Below are 26,383 nucleotides of genomic sequence, written 5' to 3' on the forward strand. Positions count from 1 at the left end.
GCGAGTTCGGCATGTTGCCTGGACACTTTTTTGCATATAACCTGGTCTGGAGGAGACTGGCAGAATTATGGGAGAGAGTACGATGCAGACAATGTTAACGATAGGGGGTCAGGGGACTGCTAGATTGTATGCGGCCCTGCAAACAGCAAGGAATTGCGGGTCAAAATAAGCAGGAGCAGAATGTGGACCACTAATATAGAGAAGCAATGGTCCCAACTATGGGAAAGTTGGAAGAAAGTCTCTAGAAATTCACGCTTCCAATTGACCCAGTTCAGCTACTTACATAGAGTGTACATGACCCCAGCTCAATTGTGCATGATCAACCCTCTGCCCAAGGTGTAGACCAGGATTCAGTGGATTTTGGCACATGGTTTGGGAATGTCCGGTAATCGGCAAACACTGTGGGGGCGTGCTTGATCATCTGAAAGACTTGTTGCATAGTACCTATAAATGTTCTCCAACTGTATGTTTATTGGGTTTGATCCCAGGGAAAAAAGATCCACAAAACCGGACACAGGATTATGTTAGTTTTAGTCAAACGCAGACTAGCAATGTCATGGAAGGCTGCTCGATGCTCAACCATTAGGCAACGTCTACAGGATGTGCACAGATGGGGAACGGCAGAGGTTGATTGCCGGAGGAGGCTGCTCCAGCCCGATGAAGAGGAAGGGGCACATATGGATTGGTGGCAATTACTGAATGAACTGGCATCCTCCCCGGACGTGAAAGCTCTGTTAGGCATTTGCTGAAGAATGTGACCATTGCACTATTGAAGGGACAATGAAGGCAGGTGTAGCAACCACTGTGGGGAAAGGCTGTTGTATTGGATGTGCTGGATGGGTGAAGGAGTCAGAGTGGTTCAGGGGTGTTGAAAAAGGGAGTGCCCATAGTCAGGGTATTGGTATAGGGAAGTGGAACCTTGAGACCGTTCTTGTTACTTTTTATGAAACCTATGCTGGATATGATATGTTTGGTTTTATTTTTTGAGAAAAATTGAATAAGGAACAAGTTACTTTCCTGTAACTGTTGTTCTCCAGCATGGGTCTAGCATGGATTCACATGCTCATGAATATTCCCCGTCGTCAGACTGGGAATCCTCGGTAAAGAAAAATCAGTATCAGTTTCGTTTCTGATCTGTCTTTCGTAGTAGTAACCAATCACTGATCTCTGCGTCATACTGACCACAGCCAATGACTGCCATCTCCCTAAGCCCCGCCTCTGGCAGCCATCTTCAGATTTGGTAGCACGTGAAGTGGCAGTATGACCAAGTGAAGAGCCGCAGAGGGGTAGGCAGGAGGGTTAGCATGTGAATCCATGCCAGACCCATGCTGGAGAACAACAGTTACAGGAAAGTAACTTGTTCCTTCTCCAGCATGGGGTCTGGCATGGATTCACATGCTCATGAATATAAGAATACATAGCAGTACACACATGCACAACCACGGGAGGTGGCAAAAGGCTCAACATTAAGCAATACAAAAAAACTCAACATTAAGCATCTCTTACCTCCTCACCAGGCTCACCTTAAGCGAACAGGTTGCGCAGCACTGCTTGGCCGACCCTGGACTCCTCCCTGGAATCCCGATCGACGCAGTAGAATCTCGTGGTGGTGTGCGTCGACCTCCACGTAGCAGCCCTGCAGATGTCCAACAGGGGCACACCAGATAGGAACGCCGTAGTAGCAGCGATCGCTCTGGTCGAATGGGCTCTCGGACGGCCTGGCAGCGGTCGGTTAGCCAACCGGTGGCAGTGCATGATGCAGCCGGAGAGCCATCTGGAAACAGAAGACTTCGAGAGAGCCTTCCCTTGATTCACAGGTCCAAAGTTCACGAATAGCTGTGATGTCCTCCGAAAACTCTTTGTGCGGTCCACGGAGAACTTCAGCGCTCTAGCCACATCCAGCGAGTGCAAAGTCCTCTCGGCCGGCGACAAAGGAGACGGGAAGAAAACAGGTAACACCAGGGGCTCGTTAAGATGGAAGTCCGACGGCACCTTGGGCATAAAGGAGAGGTGCGTCCTAAGCACCACCCTCGAGGCATGGAAAGTCAAGTACGGTGCTTTTCAGGATAGGGCCTGGATCTCTCCCACTCGTCGTGCGGAGGTAATGGCCACCAGGAATGCAGTCTTCCACGACACAAACTTCATCGGTGCGGAGTGCATCGGCTCGAATGGGGGCCCCCATGAGCCTGGTCAGCACCACATTAAGTTCCCACGCCGGGGGCGGGGCCTTCACCGGCGGGAACGACCGGAACAGTCCTTTCATAAACTCTTTTACCAGTCGATGGGACCACAGGGGCGTCCGTCCTGTGGTTCGGGTATATCTGGAGATCGCCGCCAGATGAATCTTAATGGAGGCATGGGCTAGCCCAGCCTTTGCCAGCGATAGCAGGTACGGCAGCACTTGAGGGGTCGTAATCCGTAGGGGGTTGATCTTCTGTGCTCGGCACCAGATAGAGAACCTCTTCCACTTGTGACCGTAGCATTTGAGAGTCGAGGACGCCCTGGCCTTTGCAAGAACCTCTCTGCAGTCAGCCGGTATATCGTACCCTTCAAACTCTAGCGCTGCAGGAGCCAAGCCTGCAGGTTCAGCGACGCCGGGTCGTGGTGGAAGATGGCGCCTCCTTCTCTGGAGAGAAGATCCGCGTCCGCCGACAGCTTGAAGGGAGGGGACGTTGACAAGTCCAGAAGGTCCGGGAACCAGATCTGCCTCGGCCACGCCGGTGCAACGGGGATCATCCTGCACCGGGACCTCTTGAGCTGGTTGATGAGTCGAAACGGCAACGGAGGGAACGCATACAGGTATAGGCCGTCCCAGGGGAACGAGAACGCATCGCCCATGCTTCTCGGCTGGGGAAACCTGCTGGCATACCTCTGGCACTTCGAGTTCGTCGCTGTTGCGAACAGGTCGATTTGGGGTTTGCCCCATCGCCGGAAGAGTTGATCCACCTGATCCGGGCGCAGTTCCCACTCGTGACACGCGCGCAGCTCTCTGCTGAGCGAGTCGGCGATGGTGTTTCTTTCTCCTGCCAGGTGGAAGGGAAGCAGGAACATCCCCTGGGCGACCGCCCAGTGCCACAGATCCTGTGCCTCCTTGGATAGGGCTGGGGATCTGGTGCCTCCCTGCTTCCGTATGTAAAACATTGTCATGGTGTTGTCCGTGAAGATCCGCACCACCTTGCCCTTGAGCGACGGGAGGAACGATTTGAGAGCCCAGAACACGGCTCGGAGTTCCAGGATGTTGATGTGCAGGAGCTTCTCCTCCGGGAGCCAGAGGCCTCTTGTGTGGAGATCTCTGGTGTGGGCGTCCCAACTTTCCAGGGAGGCGTCCGTCGTCACCGTCTCCTGGTACGCCGGCGTCTGAAAGTCCTTGCCCGCCGTGAGGGGCGCTCGAACGCCCCACCACTGAATCGCCCGCCGGAACACCTCGTTGAGGGGGACCCTGTCTTCGAAGGTGCCCGTCGCCTGCATCCAACGGGCGTCGAGAAATACTTGACGAGGGCGCATCCGTAGTCTGCAGAGGCGCACTACGTAGATGCAAGAGGACATCATCCCCAGGAGGGACTTGATGGACCTCACCCTGGCCACATCCGTGGCTAGCAGGCGCTGCACTTTGCCCAGAATGGTCTTCGTCTGTTCTTCCGACAGTGCCGCCAGGCGCCTCACTGTATCGAGCTTCGCTCCCAGAAACAGGGCCACCTGCGACGGCACCAGGTGGGACTTTGGGTAATTTATGGCGAATCCCAGGTCTGTGAGTAGCTGGACGGTCCTCGCAGTGTGTTCGACGGCGAGTTCCCTTGTCCTTGAGCGGATGAGCCAGTCGTCCAGGTAGGGGTAGACGTGAATCCCCTGCAGGCGCAGCTGCGCCGCCACAGGTGCTAGGCACTTGGTAAAGACCCTGGGGGCCGACTTCAATCCGAACGGCAGTGCTCTGAATTGGTAGTGGCGTCCCTGGACGACGAACCTGAGGAACTTTCGGTGACTTTTGAGGATGGGAACGTGGAAGTATGCATCCTCCAGGTCCAACGACGATAGAAAGTCGCCTTCCTCCAGCTGTCCCAGCACGTGCTGGAGGGTGACCGTCTTCAACTTTTGTGACCTGATGTATTTGTTCAAACGACGAAGGTCCAGGATGGGGCGCCAGCCGCCAGTCTTCTTCCTGACGAGGAAGTACCTTGAGTACACCCCAGAGCCTCTTCGGGACGAGCTCGATGGCGCCTTTCCTGAGCATCGCCCGTACTTCCAACAGCAGTTGCGGGACGTGATTTTCCTTCCTGGCCACAGGTGGAACGTGAGGGCACTTCTTCAAGAATTCGATAGAGTGTCCTCTTGCCAGGGTATCCAGCACCCAACGGTCGGTGGAGATGGACTTCAACACGCCGACGAAATTCGTCAGCCGGCCTCCCACCGGGGTGCTTCGGTGTGGGCCCGAGGCCACGGCCGGTTCAGTCCTGCTTGGAGGTGGTGGCCTTGCCACCCTGGCCACCTTGCCGACGGTGGCGAGGCGCTCCCTGCTTGCCGCGACCCCTGTAGGCCTCCTGAGACAAGGAGCGTGCCGCCTGGCGGTAGGATGACGAGCCACCGCTGGATCCCTTGGAGGCCCCCTGTTTGCCTCCGGAGCTCCGAAAGGGCCGTCGTTGCTGAAGGGCTCCGGCCGTGTCCGTCTTTATGGCTTGGAGGGATTTGTCCACCGCTTTCCCGAACAAGTTGCTGCCGTCGAACGGCATGTACAAAACCCTGGTCTGGACGTCCTGACGGAAGTCAGTCGCCCGGAGCCAACCCCGTCGTCGTAGGCAAACTCTGTTGCCCAGCTGGCAGAACCCGGTATCGGCAATAACGGTTGTCACCATTATGGCGTGGTCCGACGCCACCTCGCCTTCTTGAAGTATTTCCAGGGCCTCTGACCTCTTGTCGTCCGGTAGGAAGTCCAATATGGGGGCCAGCTTAAACCAGAGCTCCCTGTCGTAACGGGCCACGATCGCCAGGGCGTTGGCAGCTTTGATCGTTGTCGCCGCCGATGAAATGACCCGTCACCCCATGGCGTCCAACTTCCTACCCTCGCCGTCCGGAGGGGAATTCGACGTTGAGGCTCCTGACCCCGTCGCTTTCTTCTTCGCCGCTGCCGAGACGACCGAGTCTGGCGTTGGCTGGGCCCTGAGGCACAGGGGAGCGGTCTCGGGGACCCGGTATTTCTTCTCGTACCGGTCCCTTTTGGCTGATGCCGTGGAGGGGTTCTTGAGTACCGACAGGCCCTCCTCCCAGATGTCATCGATTAGAGGCACCGCGATGACAGTCTTCCTCTTGGCCTCCCGGCGCTGATAGAGGAAACCTTCCTTTTTCTGCACCACCGGGCAGAGCTGGAACAATTCGGACGCCCTGGCGATCATGGCGTGGAATGAGACAATCTCGTCGGGCGGAGAGGCCCGTGCGACGGGAGACAGGAGACCCGTTCCGTCGCCCTCAGAACCCGTCGTCGAGCCCACCGCACCGCCATCTCCCGACTCGTGGGAGGATGAGGAGGGGACTGTAGGCCTTACGGGGGCGAGTGGAGGAGAGGGTTGGGTCCTCCGGCGTTTGTTCTGAGGACTTCCCGACTGGCCAGGTTGCGGGTCCTCCGGCCTGGGCCGTGGTAATCTCGTCCTTATCTCAGAGCATAAGGACTGGATCGCAGACAAAATGGCCGCCGAGGTATCCTGAGGCCTAGGTTCCGGCTGCGCCGGAAGGGAAGGCTGCTCTTCCTCGCCATCGTCGGCTTCCTCGGTTATCTCCCGAGGATCTTCCTTACGGGATCGAACCTTCTCGAATTGGACTTCGAAATTCCTCACGGCCTCGGTCAGTTCCTCCGCCGAGGCGGACTTCGAGCTCGAGGAGGCTACCAAGCCCCCCCTCGCTTCTTCCATCATGGTGGCCATGACGATGGGCTGAAAAGAGGATTCCCTCTTTGGTGGCAGGGAAACTCTAGTCCCGGAGGCAGTCTCTGCTGGCGGGGTCTCTGCCGGCTTGGCCAGAGTCGCCGCGTTCGCCTCGATAGAGGCCTTTGCTGCTGGGTAGGGGCCTTCACCACCTTAGGTGCATCCCGGGCCTTCTCCTTAGGGGGAGGGGCGACGCCTCGCTCCCCCTCTCCCGAGATCGGACGGGGCTTCTCCCGAAGCTTAACCGGGGTCTCGGACTTCCTCTTCCCCAAACCGGAGCGCTGGTTGACGGTGCCGGGAAAGGTGTGCCCTGCCTGGCGACCGAAGAGCCCAACCTTTCGGCGCTCCCGGAGCTAGCGGACTCGCAGCGCTTGGCCTGGTGTTGGGCCCCCGTCGCCGGGGTGCCCGCACAGGACTTAGAAGCCCGCTCTGACCCTTTCTTCTTCTTCTCACCCGCTGAGCCCTTCTCCAACCAGCTGGCGAGACGGGATCGACGGTCCCTCATGGTCCGCTCCGACAAGTTCTTGCAGAACTGGCAGTCCTTCTCTACATGAGTCTTGTCCCCATGAAGACAGTAGAGGCATTGCGAATGCTCGTCCTCCTTAAACACATTCTGCAGCCCGCATCCAGGGCAGCTGCGAAACAGCTTGGGTCCGGGTGACGAACTCGCGTCCTGGGCCATCTCGAAGTAGTCCGCAAATCTTTTGGAATCCTCCAAAAGGTTGATTCGACGAAATCTTCACCCTTGAGGGGCGTAGGAAAATCCCGCAACAGGTACCCGTTAATGGGAGTAGAAACGGTGGAGCTTGAGGCTCGATTAACCGAAAAATGTGAAAATTCACCTGAAAAAGCGCAAAAACGCAGCAAAAGCTCGAGAGCTAAGCACGAGGACTCCCAACACTTGAACGTGCGGTAAAAATCTGAAGATGGCTGCCAGAGGCGGGGCTTAGGGAGATGGCAGTCATTGGCTGTGGTCAGTATGACGCAGAGATCAGTGATTGGTTACTACTACGAAAGACAGATCAGAAACGAAACTGATACTGATTTTTCTTTACCGAGGATTCCCAGCCTGACGGGGAATATTCATGAGCATGTGAATCCATGCCAGACCCCATGCTGGAGAAAGAGAAGTTTAAAAAAACATTGAACATGTAATTCTGAAACGTCCTGAAGAACCTGATCAATGTTGGCAATGCTCTTGCCAAAGGCAGACACCGAGGTGTTTTGCTCAGAATTGTGAAAACATGGCGAGAATACCCATGATGGAACATAGACCTGTACTAGAAATCTATAGGACTGGCAATTAAGGTCTTGAGTGCAATGGTCAGTGCGAGGCATATCTGTCCAGGCCTCATTAAAAGATGGAACATGTCCCTTCAGCAGTCCTAGCCATAAAGATAGGGTATGCTAAATCAAGGCAGTAGGAAAATGACTTTTCTTGAGAGGTGGACACAGCCTATACTCAAGACAAACACTATTTTATTGTCATGGTCTACTTCTTAAGGGTTCTTAGTGGCATATCCCTATAAATTGGTCGTTTCTGTAGGATGCCTAGAGAAGAAACAGAAAATACAGGCAACATGTCTACCAATCAGCCATTCTGTGGTAAACTATTTGTTAATTTAAAACCACTGCCCCATTAGAACCTCAAAGAGGCAATAGGAAGCAGATAGCTCACATCAAGAAACAAATGTCAACAACATGCACTTCAACAGAAAGAAATTGTGAATAAAGTTTCCTTTGTGAAAACAAAATTAGAAACAAATCCATTTAACACAGGTAAAAGATTGTGAAAACATCAGTCATTTTCGAATTAAAACACCCAAGGTTCAGAGATCCTCGAATTGTATTAAGAAATCATCAAGAGCTGAATACAGTTGTATGCTACATTATGGTCCACTCCCAGTCATTGTGTAAATGCTCAATTTTAACTGGACAGTGTGATTTTCAAGTATGTTCTTGAATGTGTTCGAAGAAGTGAGTATATATTAAACTGTGTAGAACAGACTTTAAAAAAAACTGAATTCTACATCATTGTGCATTGTAGAAAGCCTACAAATACATATAATTCTGGATCTTAAAATTGTAGCGGAGCAAAACCTCAGGGATGATTACTCAATAGTACTATGATAACCATAGGAATGAACTATGTGATCACTATTCTTCATATGCATGAACTGTATTACATGCATATACAAATAATTCAAAACAGTACCCATCTCGTAGGCTTACCTGAGATAATGCAGGTCAGAGATCTCCTTCATGCAAAGCCAACAGAACTCGCAACCGCAGACAGCGCAAGTCATGTGATTACAGCTGCCATCATTCATCTTTATTATGTAGGCGGCACATCGCGGGCAAGGTTTTATATCATCTGATGCTAACCAAAAGAAACATATGGATAATAGTGAGAGATACCATTCAATGCATCTTCAAATCACAGAAATGGAGAGGACAGATTTTAATTTAGTATGCCTTTTGATTTCACATCCTCACCAAATAGTAAAATTGTGAGAATAGCAGAGTGAAACAACCAAATTGTTGAAAAACAAAATGTGCTGTATAAGACACTGCAGCACATCACCTGCTGCCCCCACTTTTCGAGCAGTGAAGTGTGTGGCTATGTTGCACTTCAACTAAAACTGTGCTTGAAGATTGTAGATTTGTTAGGGCACAGACATTAGGAGGCTCAATAATTACCTGTCCAACTCTGCATTAATGATAGACATGGTAAAAAACTTCCCATATGCTCCTCAATGCTACAATAGTTTTAAGTAGCACAAACACACAAGGCAACAATGGGGGTGAATGTCAATCACTTAACTATAAAACTATTACTATATTTCACAAATGTTAAGAACATTACTTGGTTGTCAAAATGGGAATGCACAGTAATATTACAATGAGTTTCACTTTAGTATCCCAATAACTAGTTGACTTCTCTTTGAGCCAATGCATGTATGGAAGTATGGAGGTTAAACCCTACTCCCACAGTCATATGAATTTATCGAGCAGGCCCAGTACTTTTACAAGCAGATTTGCCTTGATAGGAAGGCAGATCATTAGTGGGCTTGGTGTGTATCAAGATACGAACCCTGGAGTATAAAATAAACATATTTTTGTCCAGCATTGAATATATTCCATAGATGTACATATTTCAAAAATTCTGTATCAAGAAGTGACCTAGCGGAAAGTGGAAAAATGCTCAAGTATCATGTCCACAAGTCCATGAGTCAATATACAAACCTTAGCAGTTTGTTAAGGTGTGCGTGGGCATTTGCGGTTTTAACCTTTTTGTGGCTACTATACCTCTGGTAAAGCATGTAGCAATCACTTTCTCAATTTCAAATAGCTACCTAATGCAAATGATCAGCTTGTAATAGCTGGCTTCAGTCGAGCCAGATGGCCCGCACTCCGTTTAAGCCTCTCCTTGGTTTTGAACAAATAATTGATCCATTGTTTAGCATACCCTGATGTCATGCAAATAGTTGTGCAAGTCTATCTTCGGTTTTTCCAATCTAAGGCACGATTTAGCAACATTATCAAATGTACTGTTGGGTTCATGCAGAACTCCGGCAGTGGCAGATCCAGCCATTGGTTTGAAAGGGATGAATCCCTCCCAACTTATCAAAAGATGCCAGGCAGCAGTAGGCCTATACAAGCCTTGTTAGCTTGGCTCCAACAGCCACAGGAGCTACCTTTGGCTCACCTAGCCACACAAATATACGCATCTGACAATATTGTGTATCTTAAATAAACCTCTAGAAGACATATAAAGCATGACATGGGCAGAGAACAGAAGCTGGTCCTGCCCATATTTATATACATCCACTGATGCAGACAAAGCCAACACTGCTCTAGCTGGCCTCTTTAGATGGCTAACACAAAAATGTGCCTCTCTATGTGAAAGTAAATGACATGTATTACTCACAATAATAGTATTTCCGATGATTGTATCTGCTTAGATTCACATGTTGTGCATATAGTCCGACATCTAGTGGTAATCGCGGAGTATTGCATTTTTTTCAAAGATCAAAAAGGGACGTCAACATGGTCGTGACTATAACACTATCCCTAACGCGACATGTACTGTAACCAAAATCCTTCACATGTCGAGGTCCCACCGGTTGTTTTTCTTCTGCTGTGAGTGAGACTTGCAGAATGCATGAGTGACTACAGAAGTGAGTGGTGCAAGCGGTCTATGTTCCTTCTAGTCAAGAGGGGAGGAAGGGTGGGTGCATGTGAATCTGAACAGATGAAATCATCAGAAATAAGATTACGGTGAGTAATGTAGACCTTCTGATGCTTGTGAATCTGCATAGACTCACATGATTTGCATAGACTAATGAGCTGTACCAGTAGATGGCGGTGGGATGTGTGAGGGAACAGTAGCAAAGATGTCTTGGCACCGCTTGACCCACCTGAGAATCAGACTTGCAGTGCGTGTCTATGAAGTAGTGTTGGGTGAAAGTAGGAACAGGACTCCAGGTTGCTGCTTTGCAAATGGTAGCTAGAGGAGCGTCTGCAATGAATGCTAAGGTAGCCCCTGTGCTCAGAGTAGAGCGAGCTCTAGGTGTAAAGGTTAGATCTCTCTTGGCAAGAGGGTAAATAAGCTGATAGAGACAGGGTCCTCTTCTCTACTAGCTGCCACAGAGACAAAGAATTGGTTTGTTTTTCTCAGTAGCTTTGTTTTTAAAAAGGTAGTATATTACTGCCCTTCTCACGTCTAGTGCATGGACGCTTCTTTCTGCCAAGTTAGTGGGGTTTTGGAAGAAAGTGGAAAGTTCAATTGATTCACATGGAACTTCAATATGAATTTAGGCACAAAACGTGGGTGTGTGCGGAAAAATCACATTGTCTTTGTGGATAATCACAAATGGGTCCCGACTTGCACAATCCGAATGCTCACAGGACCTAGTAGGACCACCTCTATCCTGTTCATTTTGTATTTATTGCCCTTGTCCCATGTTCCCTCCCTTTGCCCGGTGGGTGCTTTGAAACACACCGTCTTGCAAATGCACAATAAATAAACTTTGAATGGAGGAGAGTTGAGGAGAAAGCAGTCTCTGCAGACTGCTGTCTTTCTTCTGTTTTGCTGTGGGAGGAGCCTCAAGTACAAATGCTTCTCTCGAGAGCGGAGTAAAGGAGAAAGCAGTCTGTGCACACTTGCCGCCGGCCACTATAAAGGTAACCTCTCTGTGCATACACGGGAGTGTGCAAATCTGTTACATTGTTGCATTGCTACCTTTAGCCCCCATTTACATCTACAACTACATTGATACCAGCTGCAGGGGGTAGGATCTCTCCAATCTTGCCATCAAGGGACCGGCCTCCTCCAGACCACGGCAAGGTGTTTTGAAACAGTTCACTTGAGCTACGTTCTACGGTGTTGTCTCGAGGGACTGAGACTTTGGGGCTTGGTTTCAGAGAGTGAAGCAGTCCGATTCCTTCCCATTCAAGAATCTTGGAAAATTGGAAACCTGGAAACTTTCTACACTGCTAACTGCGCTAGGTCTGATTACTCTTACTGCTTACCTGGTGAAGGGCGGTGAATGTGGACTCTAGGTCTTTGAGCCGTCACAGTTTGACACCTGTGTGTTGGACACTTTTGGTTGGCGCAAGGGACAACGCTACCCCTAGTGTATGGGGGACTGACTTGCTAGTATCATAAAAAGGACTGCGACTTGGTCCACTAAGCGGTAAATTGTTACAACCTTTGCTTATTTCTTGAACTTTTGTTTTCTTTTCCCTCCAAGCTTGCTTTTTTTCTGTACTAGCTCCACACTGACGTGAGATGACTGTGGGCCTAGAGCCTTTGAGCCCGATTGTCCTTTGCAACAGTAAAGGTAATAGTGAAACCTTTTTCTCATTATCCACTAACTGCCTTGTAGTTTAGCAACTGTTGGCATCATGCCTTTGAGCTGCTACATTGTATATCATAGCCATTATACCCATTTGGATTAAAACAATACTTTTTGAGGCTCTGCTGGGTGGAGACTGTGGGCACTGTGCCTTTGAGCCATTTTAGCGCTAGCCTCTGCCTGCAAAGTTCCTTAGACTTGTTTTGTTTTACTCTTTGGAAGTGTCTGCTTGCATCCACTTGGACTAGGAGGCAACAGAGGGTTTTGCTAATAGGATAAATCCAAGTGCTCTGTGTTAGTTGGTGCTGCTGTGCCTACGGCCTAACTATTGACTCTCGACTTTGTGGGGTCCGAGTCTTTTACGTGCCTTCACTGTTTGTCTTATTCACTTGTAATGCGCACCAGACCCGAAGGTAACCGGGCGCAGCAGTACAGAATATGCAAGGATTAGGGTAACATGGTTACAGATTCCAAGCAATAATAAGATATATAAAGGCCAAAGAAGGTCAGTTACAGATTCCAGTCAGAAGAATATATATACAGTCCGAAGAAGATCAGAAACAGAATGCAGGCAAGATAAAATATATACAGGCATGTGCAGGTTGTCACCAGCCTGAAGGGAAGATGTACAGGTGGTCAACAGGATAGTGACTATATATGTATATACACTAGGAGGTATCGGGAGTCTGGGAGGAGCTAGTGAGCAGCTAAGCGTCGGCAGACTTCAGTAGATTGATATAGTTAGATCTAAATTTCAGCAAGGGCTGCTAGTCACGTACAGGATGTGGCAATGAGTTCCATAATTGGGCCGCTCTGACCTTTAAACTGCCTCCCCCAACCTTGGCCAACCTGAATCGTGGTGTGATAAGGCTATTGACATTGGTGGTTCTTGCCGGTCGGGTGCAGCTTCTCTTTAGGAATCTGTCCATAAGATAGCTAGGTGCAGCATTGTTCAAAGCTTTGTGAACCAGGGATGCAACTTTTAAATGGCTTTTGTTTTGGGTAGACATCCAGTTGTTTTGTCGCCTAATCTTAGAAATATGCTATGTTTTAGGCATGCCAAAGGCTGCTCATAAAGCATTGTTTTGTAAGATTTGAATTCTGTGGATGATAGATTGGTTGGCATTTATGTATAGGGCATTGTAATAGTCGAGCCTAGACAAAATCAGGGCTCTAACTAAAATAATGCAGTTGCCATCTGAGAGAAAGTGTTTACCTGCTCGGATAAGCTTACAAGTGTAAGCTGTGGCTGATGCCATAGATTTCACCTGTTTATCGAAGGAGAGTGGAATCCAGATAAAAGCCAAGTGTCTTCACCTCCTTGGACACCTTGATGATATTGCCATCAATCTCAAACGAGGTGTAGTCTTGACCTAATTTTTCAAGATTAGGGCGAGTACGCAGGAGGATTAGCTCTGTTTTATCATCATTCAGGCATAGACCGTGGGTTGCCATCCATGCCTGGATGATGAGATACACCCTATTTACCAAGGCCAAATCCTTGTAATCCCCGGAAAGTGGGAGGAGAATCTGGGTATTGTCTGCATAATTAGTGTAGGTGATACCAAGAAGGTCCAGATCATCAAAAAGGGGCTTTGCAAATATGTTGTATAAGGTGGGGGAGACGCAGGATCCCTGCGGAGCTCCACATAGAATGGGGATCGGATCAGCTGCTGCCGAGGGGGAGAACACCCTCATAGTCCTGTCACTGAGAAAAGACTTTATCCAAGTTATAGCCCCCTTGGAAAAATGTGCAGCTGAAACTAGGTGGTTGCAAAGGACCTTGTGGTTGACAAGATCGAATGCAGCCGAAAGGTCCAGAAGCAGGAGAAGGGCTGTTTTACCTTTGTCAATTAGTTCATCTGTTTGTGCCTTCAACTCATTAAGGGCAGTCTCTGTGCCATGTTTGGGACGGACACCTGATTGACGTACTCCTAAGAGTTTTTGTTGTTCCAAGAATTTTTGAATTTGGTCAATCTTGTCCAGGATTTTAAGTAGGAATGGGACTGTCGTGATGGGGTGGTAGTTTGTAGGTATAAGTGGGTCTAGGGTTTGCTTTTTGAGCAGCGGTAGTACCCAAGATTGTTTTAGGTTGGTAGGCACGGTAACCGTTGCGAATGAAGCGTTGATAAGTTTAGATACGAATGGGGAGAGATCTCTGGCAGAGTCTTTTATAAGCTGGGCCGGGCAGAGGTCGCCTTGGCAATTGGATGGCTTGAGAGAGAGGATAACTTTCTCTACCTTGAGGATGGAGGTTTTTGAGAACATGAATCGCACAGCTGAGTCCTGTTCCTTTAAGAAGGGGTCGGTACTCAAGTTGTTGGTCTGGGATGGTTGATTGAGAGAGGCTTTTTTTCTTAGCCATTTTCTTTTGGAGCATAGTTGCTTTATTTGATAGTGCTTGTTGTATATTTGCACACCATGTTTTATCTTTGGAACATGTATCCGGTATGGGGATGGGTGACTAGTTCCTTGAGGATGGTGAACAGTTCCCTCATACTTGAATTAGCATTAGATAGATATACGCTTGTTATATGAATTTCGCTTGTAGTGGGAGGAGATTTCCATTAGTTTATTTTTATGGTCTTCTGACGGGGTTAGCCTCCATGCAGTTTCGCAACCCCTCTATAGTTGTCGTAAATCCTTTAGTTCAGGGGTGAACCATTTGTTTAGATGGGATTTGGGTTTACTTGGTCTGAGTTTTAGGGGGGCAATGTTGTCAAGTGTGGTTAACATAATTTTGTTATACTTGTCGACGAGTGTTTCCGGGTCCAAGTGATCTGCTAATTGGTTAAGCACGGGAAGGATGGCAGGAATCACTTTATCCTTAGTAATACTCTTTTTATTCCTTGTTGGACATGGCGGGGCCATGGGGGGAGCTGGAGAGAGTGGTCTGGAGGTGGAGAGTTCAAAGGACACAAGGAAATGGTCTGTCCAAGATTGTGGGGAGATGGATTTGATGTTGGCAGTGCAGTTGTAATCTGCCAACCAATCAAGGATTCTACCTTATACGTGCCTTCACTGTTGTGTTTTTCTTTTATTCCATCAGCATTGATAATTTCCACGCTCCGTTTTATTTCCTTACCATCCCTTTTCTCTTCTTTTTTTGTGCACCCCACATTGGAAATATGCTGAGTCCGAGTTACGGCTTTGGCCAGAGTGGGGAAATTGGTTTGAAAGAGACAGGCCTAGCCTCTAATAAGACATCCATTATGATTGATAAGTAACCACCTTTCTCAGACTCACTGCATAGATTAATGCCAACAAGTCATCCATGTGATATGAGGAATTCTTTGTCTGAAGGAGCACTGGAGATAGAGAGGGTGCTAGAGGGCCGACCAAGATGGCCGCTCCCCTGTGAGCTCCCGGCTACCTCCCGCATGAATCCTGATTAATCGTGGCAATCCTGTGGCGAAACCACTAAATCTGCAAGAAATACACTATCATAGCGCAGCACCTCATCCCTGTCGAAAATTCGGAGTGAATCGGACTCGCCTTCCGTGAGAAACCCACTGCGTAGTGCGGCCTGCACAACCACGAACTGCATGAGGCCTGGAAACCCCAACCCGCCTGTCTAAAATCCTTCGCAGACAGACAAGAGCCACCCGCGGGACCTGCCGCGGCCACCTCCAGTGGAAGGCGGCACGGTGGGAATCGCTCGGAATCGGGGTGCCCTCAGCCAACAGTATTACGGTGGCGGAGCGAAACACCCGCAGGTGAGGGGCGGGAGGCGCGCGGAGACCCACAGAAGCACGCAAAACAGGCGGGACTGCTAGTCTATGCTTCGCCAACAAACCGGAGTCGCTCCGCAGCGCCCCCGCCATTTTGGCCCATAGCGACTCCCCGCACGGCTGGGTCTCGGCACAAAGCGGCCAAATCTGATCGCCTTTGCTACACCCGAAAATCAGACCGCCGACACCGCAGCCAAGTTCAAGATGCGGAAGCCGGGCAAGTCCCAGAAACGACTCAATTTTTATGCAGGCCCAGCGCCTAAAACACCCAGGCCGGAACACCGCCCAGAATCCCCGAACAATCAGCCGGAGGCAGAGCTGCAGCAACAAACGGACATTAGGGAAATCCTGAGGGAACTAAAAGTCGGGATAGGCGGCCTGGACAGCAAGATAGACTCTCTCTCGTCCAAGGTGGACCTGTTATAACACCGGCTCGACAAACACAGCGACAGGCTCGACTCCGTAAAACAGAGTGTGTGTCAGATCTGGACGACGGCACATCAGCACTCACTTCCCTTGTCTCCACGCTTGAGGGGCAAATGAAAACTGTACTCGCCAAAAACGAGGACTTGGAAGGCCGCTCCAGACAAAATAACATCAGGATAGTCGGAGTCAGAGAAAGACAACTACCAGTCAGAATGGAAGAACACATCGAAAAACTATGCACGGAGCTATTCGGTCCCACAGTCCTGTCGCAATTGTTTGTAGTGGAAAGAGCCCACAGAATCCCTGCAACAAGACCTGCTCCGGGAGCCCCTGCCCGCCCGATCATTGCCAAGCTTCTAAGCTACAAGGACAGGGACTCCATCCTCAGAATGGAAAGGGAAAAGGGCAAACTATACTTTGACGGGGACGACATCGTTTTACCCGGACTTTTCGCCGTCAGTCCAAGCCCAAAGGAGATTGTTCACCCATGTGAAACACAGACTACGCGCCAACCAGATTACGTACTCGATGCTCTTCCCGGCGAGGCTTCGCATTCAACTGGAGGGAAATACCCACCTTCTTCAACTCCCCAGATGAAGCCACATTATACATCGACCGGCGGGGATGTAAATCCGCAAACCAAACGCCCGGAGCCTCAAACAGAGAAAGAGCGGAGAGAGTCCCGCCGTGACAAAACACCCGCGATATAGATCCAAAGCAAGCAGGAATCAAGCCATCAGGCCAATCTTCGCAAACGGGAGGTTGGGGACTAAGCCTCGGAAGGCCACCCGCGCCTCGTGCACAGCACCCCTTACGTTCCAGTTGGGGGGGTTCCAAACGGACGAGTTGGGGGTTGTCCGTGTAAGGAAAATTGTTTTATTGTTGTCGTTCGAAACGTGCACAATGCGCCACCGCCTAACCACGCGCCTCACCCAGAGCACCGCCGCCGTCCCTCGCAAGCCCTCTCGCCTGACGCTGCTCCCATGCAATCCAGCCGTCCCATGTGTCGGGACTCCGACCTTGCTGCAATCAGGTGTCATAAATCATCACTGGTACATTCAAAGTAGCTACCTGGAACATTAGAGGGGGCAACATCCCGGCCAAGACACGCAAGATCCTGCAATTACTCAGACGCCACAAGGTCGAGGTGGCAATGATTCAGGAAACCCACCTTTAACCGCAAAACGAACACCTGTGGGCCCGCGGCTGGGGATGCCATCGCTACTTCTCTTCATATTCATCCTATGCCAGGAGAGTCGCAATTCTTCTTCACTCTTCACTGGGGTTTCGCCTGATCCAAACAGAAAGAGATAACGAAGGAAGGGCTCTTTTGGTTCGGGGCATAGTGGAGGGAGAGGAGGTGGTGTTCGTCAACTCCTACGCCCCCAACACAGACAGCGCAAACAACTTTGACTGGGTGCTATCCCGCCTCTGCCAGGTGCGAAACGCTACCATAGTCTGGGGAGGCGACCTGAATACTCATCTCGACCCACAGAAAGATAACTGAAAAGTTAACAACCGCACATCCGTCCAAAGCTAGCCTACAAGTGCAGGAGATCTGCAAAGCGTTTGACCTATCGGACATATGGAGGATCCAGAATTGGGAAGCCAGAGACTACACATACCACTCAAGTGTTCATAATATGAACTCTCGCATTGATTATCTGCTAGTCTCCGCTCACAGCAACTGACAATGGGGCAGATGTCAAATACTCCCCAAAACCTTCTCAGACCACGCCACGGTAACACTCGAATGCCACTTGCCGACCACCAGGCCACGACCTCCCCAATGGCGCTTCAAACCCAGATCTCTCGCTGATCCGACATTCGCCACCGAGCTAAGCGAGGAAATCAACACCTTTCTTGACATTAACCAAGGCACCGTCAACTCTGCCGGAGTGCTATGGGAATCTCTCAAATGCTACGTAAGAGGCCTCTGCCTAGCCAAAGAATACGGAATCCTGAAACTTATCAGACGCGAACTAGAGACCAGCGAAACGCACCTGAAGGAATTGGAAAAGCAGCAAGCCGCCCACAACTCAGAACTCATCCAGGCGAGGTTGAAAGATGAACTTCTGAACTTTAGAAACCTGCCTGAACGGGAGATCAAATTTCTGGGTCACAATCACAGAATTAGACGATACAGCGAAGGCCAGAAGCCCGGAGCCCTTCTTGCTCGTCTTATAGCAGCAGACAGGAGGCCGACAAGGATGGACAGCATCCGGACACCGCAGGGAAATATGCTGCACAAAGAAGAAGACAGTCAAAGTATTCAGGGCTTTCTACCAAGATCTGTACAGCGCCGGGGGCCCAGCAGACTCCGATGCAACCCAGAACTACCTTAACGACACAGAACTGTACTGGGTGGAAGGGGAACTCTGTGAGCCACTGAATGCGCCCATAACGCTGGAAGAGATCCAAGAAGCCATCAAAAGTCTACTTCCATCCAAAGCCCCGGGGCCCCACGGGCTAACTGGTGACTTTTATAAACACTCCGCCCCTCTCATTGGCCCTCTCCTGTTAAATGTCGTTGAAGAAGCGACCGAATCCGGCATTCTCCCACAGACATTAAGAGAAGCCAACATAATACTACTACACAAAAAAGACAAGCCCCCCGAAGATTGTAAGTCCTACCACCCCATATCATTAATTGATCTGGACAACTAAATCCTGGCCAAGATCCTCGCTAATAGGCTTCTCCCACTAATGCCTGCACTGGTACTCGCTGACCAAGCGGGATTCGTACCTGGCCGAAACACCACATTCGGGATACGCAGAATGTTCGTGGTTCTGCCAGCACTTGACCCCGATAAGCAGGCAGTGGCGGTGCTGCTGGATGCCGAAAAGGCGTTCGACTCCGTTGAGTGGCCCTTTATGTTCGCTGTGCTACAGCAGCTCGGACTTGGGAAACAGTTTATCAAGCTAGTCTCACTCCTCTATAATCAGCAATCATGCTCGGGTCGCCTTGCTCGGCACATAACCTCCAGCGCGGCACTAGGCAGGGATGCCCACTATCCGCCATGATAGTCGCCCTTGTGATGAAGCCCTTAGCAGAGGGCCTAAGGGAACGCCAAATCCAGAGAGGGCTTAAAATAGGGCCTCACCGGCTAATAATATCACTCTATGCCGACGACATAGTCCTGTTCATGCAAAGCCCCAGCGAAAACCTTAACCCGATCATGCGATAATTAAGTTTGGGCTGGTATCCGGGTTGAAAATTAACCAACCGAAATCAATCGTCTTTCCTATAAACACAAAAGCCAAAATAGTCCAAGACGATTTTAACTTCCAGTGGGAGACAGCCCACGTCCGATATCTAGGAATTCGAGTGTCCCTGAACCACCAAGACATATTCAAAGACAACTACGAAAGCACACTGAAATCATTAAGAGACAAGGTAAACGGGTGGAAATCGCTACCGCTCACCCTCTGGGGAAGAGCCTCATTGGTAAAAATGGTAATCGTACCCAAACTCCTGTACCTTTTTGCCAACATCCCCATCCTGCTGTCCCGGTGCTTCCTGGGTAATATGAGAAGCCTAGTTCTGGACCTCATATGGTCGGGCAAACCCGCTAGGGTGGCATACTCATCCCTCGTGCTTCCTGTCAATAAGGGTGGCCTAGCTCTACCCGATCTAGAACGGTACTACTGGGCAGCACAAGCTCAGTTTCTTAGTCACTGGTACGAACCCCAATTCGTAAGACCGCACGTACAGGTCGAACGGGCACTAGCCTCACCCAACTTGCTAAGGGCCGTGATTATCAGCAATCGGGCTGTGCCACACACGACGCTGAACATAGTGCAATCCACTTACACAATATGGCGGAAAATGGCCCAAAAGTACAAGATTCAGCTTAGATACTCTCCTCTTCTACCCGCGAAATTCATTCCCGGGATCCCACTCACCGCCGAGAAAGTGCATCTGATCTGGGCGGACAAGTGCAAAATAAAAAAACACTTGGCGACTTCTTCATACAGGACACCTTCATAACACCCCAGCAGGCGAGGGAGAAGGGGGGCACGTCCTCCCTTGACATCTTTTTGTACTTCAGAGTGCGGTACACCTTGCAGGCCCTCATCCCATCATTCCCACAACAACCCCCCCACCTTCAGGCACAAGTGGAGGGCAAACTAATCTCATCCATCTACAAAACCCTGCTCACAGACACTCTTCCCTCGAACCCAAAGACAAGATGGGAAACCACGCTTCAAACCCCCATTCTTGATGATGACTGGAGCTATATCTTACAACAAACTCAAAAAGTGGCACTCAACTCCCGCTTCAAACAAAGCCACTTTAACTATCTGCACCAGACCTATTATACCCCTAAAAAGAGAAACAGACATCACCCCGGGTCTAATGCATCTGGCGACCGATGCGGGTCCCCGGATGCTGACTTCCTGCACCTAGCGTGGAGCTGCCCGCCAGTGTCTAGATTCTGGTCAGACGTGCTCGACGAAACGGACGCAATAATCTGCGAGAGAGTGGGACACTCACCAATGGTAGCTCTCCTCAGCCTAACGAGACACCTGTCCTCACACGTCAAGAAACTGGCAAGCATGCTATTGGTTTTGGCACGTAGAAGAGTGGCCATGGCGTGGGGACGAGGCGCACCCCCCACTCTTGCGAACTGGAAGAGACATCACATACTGCCAAGAAACGGAAGCAGAATTTATAAAGACACTTCCCAACCACGCAAGACCCCCAGATATATGGGGCCCGTACATCTCGCACCTCCTCTCCAGCGCAGCACCAACCGAGACAACTGATCTGCCACCACAGACTTCTCCTATGTAAATGCAAATGCGTTGACTGCTTACTGGGTGATGGGACTATCGGGGGGTGGGCGTGAGGGGGCAACGGCGGCATGTTAGTAGCCCACTGTTTGGGCTTGTTGGTACACATGTTTACTAAAATGCAAAAATAAAGTTTAAAACAAATAAAATTAAAATAAAGGAGCACTGGAGATGCAGTTTGATCCCCTGGGGCAGGATGATGTACTGGTTGCTGATACACATGACTGATTATGGTAAGGGCGGATGGGGGTTCTGTACATGGCCAAGTTCAAAACCAATGCAGATCTGCAAACAGAGTGCACGCACATTAATGGGGGAGCATTGGAGTTGACAGATACCGAATGCCTACAAGAATGCTCTTCGGCTCCACCTGTCCTTGTAACGAGGAAGGTGGTTAGATTCCATGCTTCCACACCTTAGCAAACATGCCAGTTTAGTAAGGTGACAGGAGTTAGAGGCCCGATGTGCTGCAAGAATTAATTTGACAGTAGTGGTACTGATAGTTTCCCTGGTGAAGTGATGGCTTCAACTGTGGCTTCCACATCTGGCTATCCTAATGTTTTTGGGAAACCCGGTGAGTAACTCCTGTCTGAATCTAGACCCCCCACGATTGTTTGAACTTGGGTGGGGGGGAGGGGGTCTATGGGAAACTTCAGTCCTTGTTTAAGGGACAAACAGCGGGTAATTCGTAAACCAATCTCTTCGGAGCAGCACCAAGTGAGCCTTGGTTTGGAGGATTCATTCCATCAAGCAGCTAACGCCACAAGGGACCTGCTTAAAGCATCATTGATCTAGATATGCCTTCCATTCTTGAAGCGACAACTTCTACAAGAGAACGTAGACTTATATCGGGGCGGGGGAGTGTGTGTGTGGATCGATTACTGGTATAGGTCAAGGTGGGTGGTCTAGGGGAGAGTGGGTACATCCAAATAGCAGTAGAGTGTCTAACTTGGGACCCAGAGGGTTTATGGGTCGGGAAATAAGGCCCAGCTAATCTCCCCTGTGGGGATTAAGGGGAAGCTCGATCAATGTATTATGGCAAAGAAATCCAAGTTAATTATGGCTCTAAGCACTGGCACTTAATGTGCCTCTGAGGCGAGGGAGGGTGTTTTGGTTTGCTGTTTGGCTAGATGGAATCCCCTATAGAGCTTGGAGTCCCTGTTTCTGCCACAAAGGCGGCATCCGCCATCAGGGAAGGTGTCAATTCACAGAGCATTCTTTATTGTACAAATCATACTAAAGTGATGGGGGTGTAAGTGGATATCCCCATTATTGTCTAATTTGCATGTTAGTCTGAACCTTGCCCTAAGAACCCTCTGTGAGACGCAGGAGAATCTTGGGGGGGTGGGGGGGGGTACTGGACGGTCAACAAAAAGACTTTAATGACCGTTTAGTATGTACGGCATTCTTGGAAGGCTTTGCTAAGAGAATGGTTCCCTCTAATAATAATACAAAGTCTAACAAGGTAATACCAGACGCATACAATGAAAGACTATTGAATTTGGATGCTAAGGTGTCAATGATTTTGGAATTGCTGTCCTCCAGGGATTACATCCCACTAAATACTCCTGAATGCTTAACTGTGGACTAGGTTGTCAACTCAGACTGCCTTTAAACAGACATATGACCAGCCGGCTGCTGTTGCGCCTTATAGTCCGTTGGCTCATGTGGAGATCTTGGGGCTGATGGACTATGATTAGGTACAGCAAGATGTTGAATTGGTGACTGGTGTACTATCCCCAACTACAACCAACTATGAAAACTCACTCACTGAGGAGATCACCTCCAAGGGGCACAAAAAGTAAGAAAAGGTCTGAACACGTTAGAAAAACAAAAAATATGTGCCAAGTTGAGAGGCAGGAACTCAACAAAAGGATTACGTCAAATATCAGAACATACCAATCAAAGTGAAACTAACCCCCTCGGGGCGCATCAACGTGGGGGAGGTTGCACTGATTCTAAGGAGTCGTCCGAACCAAAAGGTACCTCCTCCAACCGGGCCGGGGCCCGTGGCGAACGGACTACGGAGGGTCCAGGTACATCTATGGGATGCGATGCGGGGGGTTGGGGATTGGGGGGGCAATGGGGTAATTCAACCTGAGCGGCCACAGGCCAAGCAGACAAAGATCACTGCTTTTGGCAAGATCACTGCCCGGGTTTCTATTGTATCACAGCTCACAGTGAATCCTTCGATTAGTGGAGAGGGAACTTTGCCTACAAAGAATCAAGAAGCAGGCACTATTCTACCAACTAGGAGTAACCATTCTTTGAATAACAGTCAAATAGTGAAAATGAATCCATCAACTTCAAGGTTTCCCTTGAGCCCGAGGAACAGCGTATGGCAACAGAACCTTTGGTGGAGGGGACTACTCGTACTATAGGTGATCTCGTGGAACACGTGGAGGTATAAATATGCTTACATTTTTTACTAACCCCCCTGACAGCGGGTTCCCCTCGTATTTATATGCTTCAAGAGACCATGCTTTTGTCCCATCCTGTGGTAGAAGGATTTCATATCATCTCCTGCCCAGCGGGCAGGGTAACTTGGAGTCCTAGAGGGGCACTTTGTCATGATGCCTACCCCCGGGCATCAGGACCAAGGCCCTCAGCTCCGGGAGCAGGCATCCAGACATTTGTTTAAACCTCAGCAGCCCCGGCTAGGGGCTGTCTGGGCTCAGTCCTGGCACCTTAGGCGCCAGGTTCATCATAGAAATCAGTCCTGGCTGGTTGTTACAGGGACTATTTCTTACTCGGGCGTGGCTCTAGGGAACTTCTTACCTGGAACTACTTTGGAGGCTATTTAAACCACACCCGAACAGCAGCACATGCTTCACGTTATTCTGCATCCAGCAGCGTGACGCTCACCGTGCCTGCAGCCAGCATCCAGTCTTCTGCCACGCCCGCGTGCCTGCAGCCAGCATCCAGTCTTCTGCCACGCCCGCCTCGAATCCGGAGCTCCTAGGATAACGAAGAAGAAAAGGATAAGGTTAGAAAACAAACTTATTTCAAATTCCTCACCTAATTCCGGAACCATTTCATCTCCGGACCTGGAAAGTACATCAGTCCTGCACGCATTGCTTCTCCAGCTCCAGCACAGCGCCATACTCACCAGTTCTCACAGCATCTTTCAATCCGGCACCGTCTCCATTTCTTCGCCGTAATCCGGCACCTAGGGGACACAAGAAAAAACAAGGTGAGCCAAGGGAATTAACAAATACAACCTCTTACCACCATAGACTTACCACTGGCGGTATTATTCCATAACTCTCCACATTTTCATATGCTGCATCTGTAAAGAGGCAGAAAAACAACACGTTAACGCATGCAATAGTTACCAGACAGCGTTGGGTAACAGACTCTTACCTGAACGCCAGCAGCAGCTACGAGACCTTCTCACGAACTCAGTTGCAACTTGAGGAAGGAAGGGGACAAGAGTGAAAATCGGGCACATTGAACTCTTTGAACTTGATACTTACCAATCCTGCCAGGGACTTCAGAGTCAATACTTACCAGAACTCTCCCAATGCCTTCAAACCAGTGAAGTAACTGGTATCTACGCGCCCCTGCAAGACACGCAAGATGGAGAACTCATCTTTTACGAACATAAGGTGAGGTTGCTAAGGGGATATCGGAGGTGATTAGTGGGGGAGAGCGAGAACAGTTGGGAGGCCATCACTAAAACCCACAGGTGGTTAATCCCGGTCCCTACTTGCAGGAAAATACTTCTTCGGGTCTAGCAGACAAGACTAAGCGGGCCAGTCCAGACAGTCATCTCTGCACTACGCATCACGTTGAAGGAGACCGCAGCTGTCCGGGTTCGATCGACACCCCTGTGGGGTCCAGGTGAGCGTAACACACTTGTGGTACTCTTCGACCGCAACTTGGGGATCAAATGGGAAACCATGTGTAGTAAAGAATGGTTGTTGGCGATCAAGCTGGACTTGGGCTCTTGCCTACAGCCTATCTTGCCACTGAACCTTTACTGGAATCCCCAAAGGGTTACGTTTGATACCATAGAAGAGTGCCTTGTCGATATCCTTCAAGCCTGGGACCAGATGGGTTGCGGCAAGCATATCATGCTAGGGGGTGATTTCTACTCGTTTTGTGCAGAGGGAGCCCTGTGGAATGACACTAGGGCTACACCCACATATCCACCTTACAACACCAAACAAGGTATATGTTGGGATCTTTCTCTTGCAGAATGGGATATGTACTTGCTGGATCATTCTCCAGCTACGCATTCTTCTAGGCATACTTGGCATAGAGGGGACAGTAGATCTCTGATTTATTTTTTCTACATTTCTAATGGTTTAAGGACTAAATGTAGCTATCTGAAACATATCCCCACCGAAATGGGGGATCATATACAGCTACGCTTCTCCCCGACCATCCCCTTCCCGACCTTGGAACCAAGATCAGACTTAGTCGGGCTCTCTGTAAAGAAGAGAGGGACCGTGGTTACCTGGAATAAAAAGACTGTCCTTAAATTGAACCATCTATTGACAGTCTATTTGATGAACTTGAGCCCATCTTCCCTTTGGCGAAATCCGAGAAAGGGTTTTGAGGATTCTCACTATATTATCATCTTGGCTTGTATCTATAAAATCAGATGGCAACGTCCTGTCTCTCATTCTAAGCGTGGCAGTTACCTTGACGATGATAAAATATACCAATCAAAGCTACTCAAACGCAGGAAATTGGCTGCTCTAAAAAAGCAGTCTTTACCTTTAATTGATTACGTGGCTGCTAAATCTAAAATCTTCCAAATGCACAAGAACTTTGTCAAATCTCTGAAGATGGATGCATATCTTAGAACACAGACTATGTTGAAACATCTCTGTAAGCGGAAGGATGTAAAATTCTTGTCAACTATTAACAGGACTCTTAATGCCAACCGATGGGGGCATGGAATGCCCAATATAGCCTAATACATGGGCTAAATACTATACCAACAAATACTCCCTGCCTGTGAACTTTAGTGACACCGGAGGCCTTGAGTCGGGAAAACCTGTTGAAGGCCTGTGTCCCTGGGAAAGAGATGACATTCCCTGGGCTATAGGTAAACTTAAGCCATCTCGAGCCCCGGGACCGGGTGAAATCCCCCTTTTGTTCTCAAGGAGGCTCCTGAGCTATGGTCTGAACTTTTGAAGCCCATGTTCGACCATATCTTCGGGACTCCTATTCCAGCCTCATGGGCCTAATCTATTATACCTATTCATAAAAAGGGGGATGTTCTCGACAACATTGCCTTGATAGACGCTACAAGCAAGGTTTTTTCCAGCCACCTCTTGAGGGACCTTAATCGAGTGGTTTAAAAAGACTATCTTTTTAGGCAGTTTCAAGTGGGGTTCAGGGAAGAGCTGGGAACCTCCATTAACACGACCATTGTGGCCCATTTTAGACACTATGTACATCAAACACAAGTTGGGGGAGTTTTTATAGTATCCATGGCTATGTCTAGTGCTTTTGATGGCGTGATCAGATCTAGGCTCTGGCTCAAACTGCTCGCTATGAACATACCCCGAAAGTTAGTCCAGTTACTTGCACTATTACACTCTAATACCACCATACGTGTATGACTAACCAAGGACAGGTCCCTGTCACAGGAGATGCATTTGTTTATTGGGGTAAGACAGGGATGTACATTGGCCCCGATACT

General features: G+C 49.5%; 1 protein-coding gene across 3 annotated transcripts in view; it reads right to left on the reverse strand.

Moving 5' to 3' along the window:
* The window catches only part of RNF19A (ring finger protein 19A, RBR E3 ubiquitin protein ligase), a 970,824-nt gene that overhangs the window by 534,564 nt on the left and 409,877 nt on the right, over positions 1-26,383 (reverse strand). For all 3 annotated transcript variants that reach the window (XM_069621438.1, XM_069621436.1, XM_069621437.1), the window contains one exon: positions 8,142-8,289. In XM_069621438.1, coding sequence (XP_069477539.1) covers positions 8,142-8,289 — 148 coding nt within the window. The remainder of the gene's footprint in view (positions 1-8,141; positions 8,290-26,383) is intronic.

This window comes from Ambystoma mexicanum, chromosome 5q (genome assembly GCF_040938575.1).
Source record: "Ambystoma mexicanum isolate Mex_15411 chromosome 5q, UKY_AmexF1_1, whole genome shotgun sequence".
Classification (NCBI taxonomy): Eukaryota; Metazoa; Chordata; class Amphibia; order Caudata; family Ambystomatidae; genus Ambystoma; species Ambystoma mexicanum.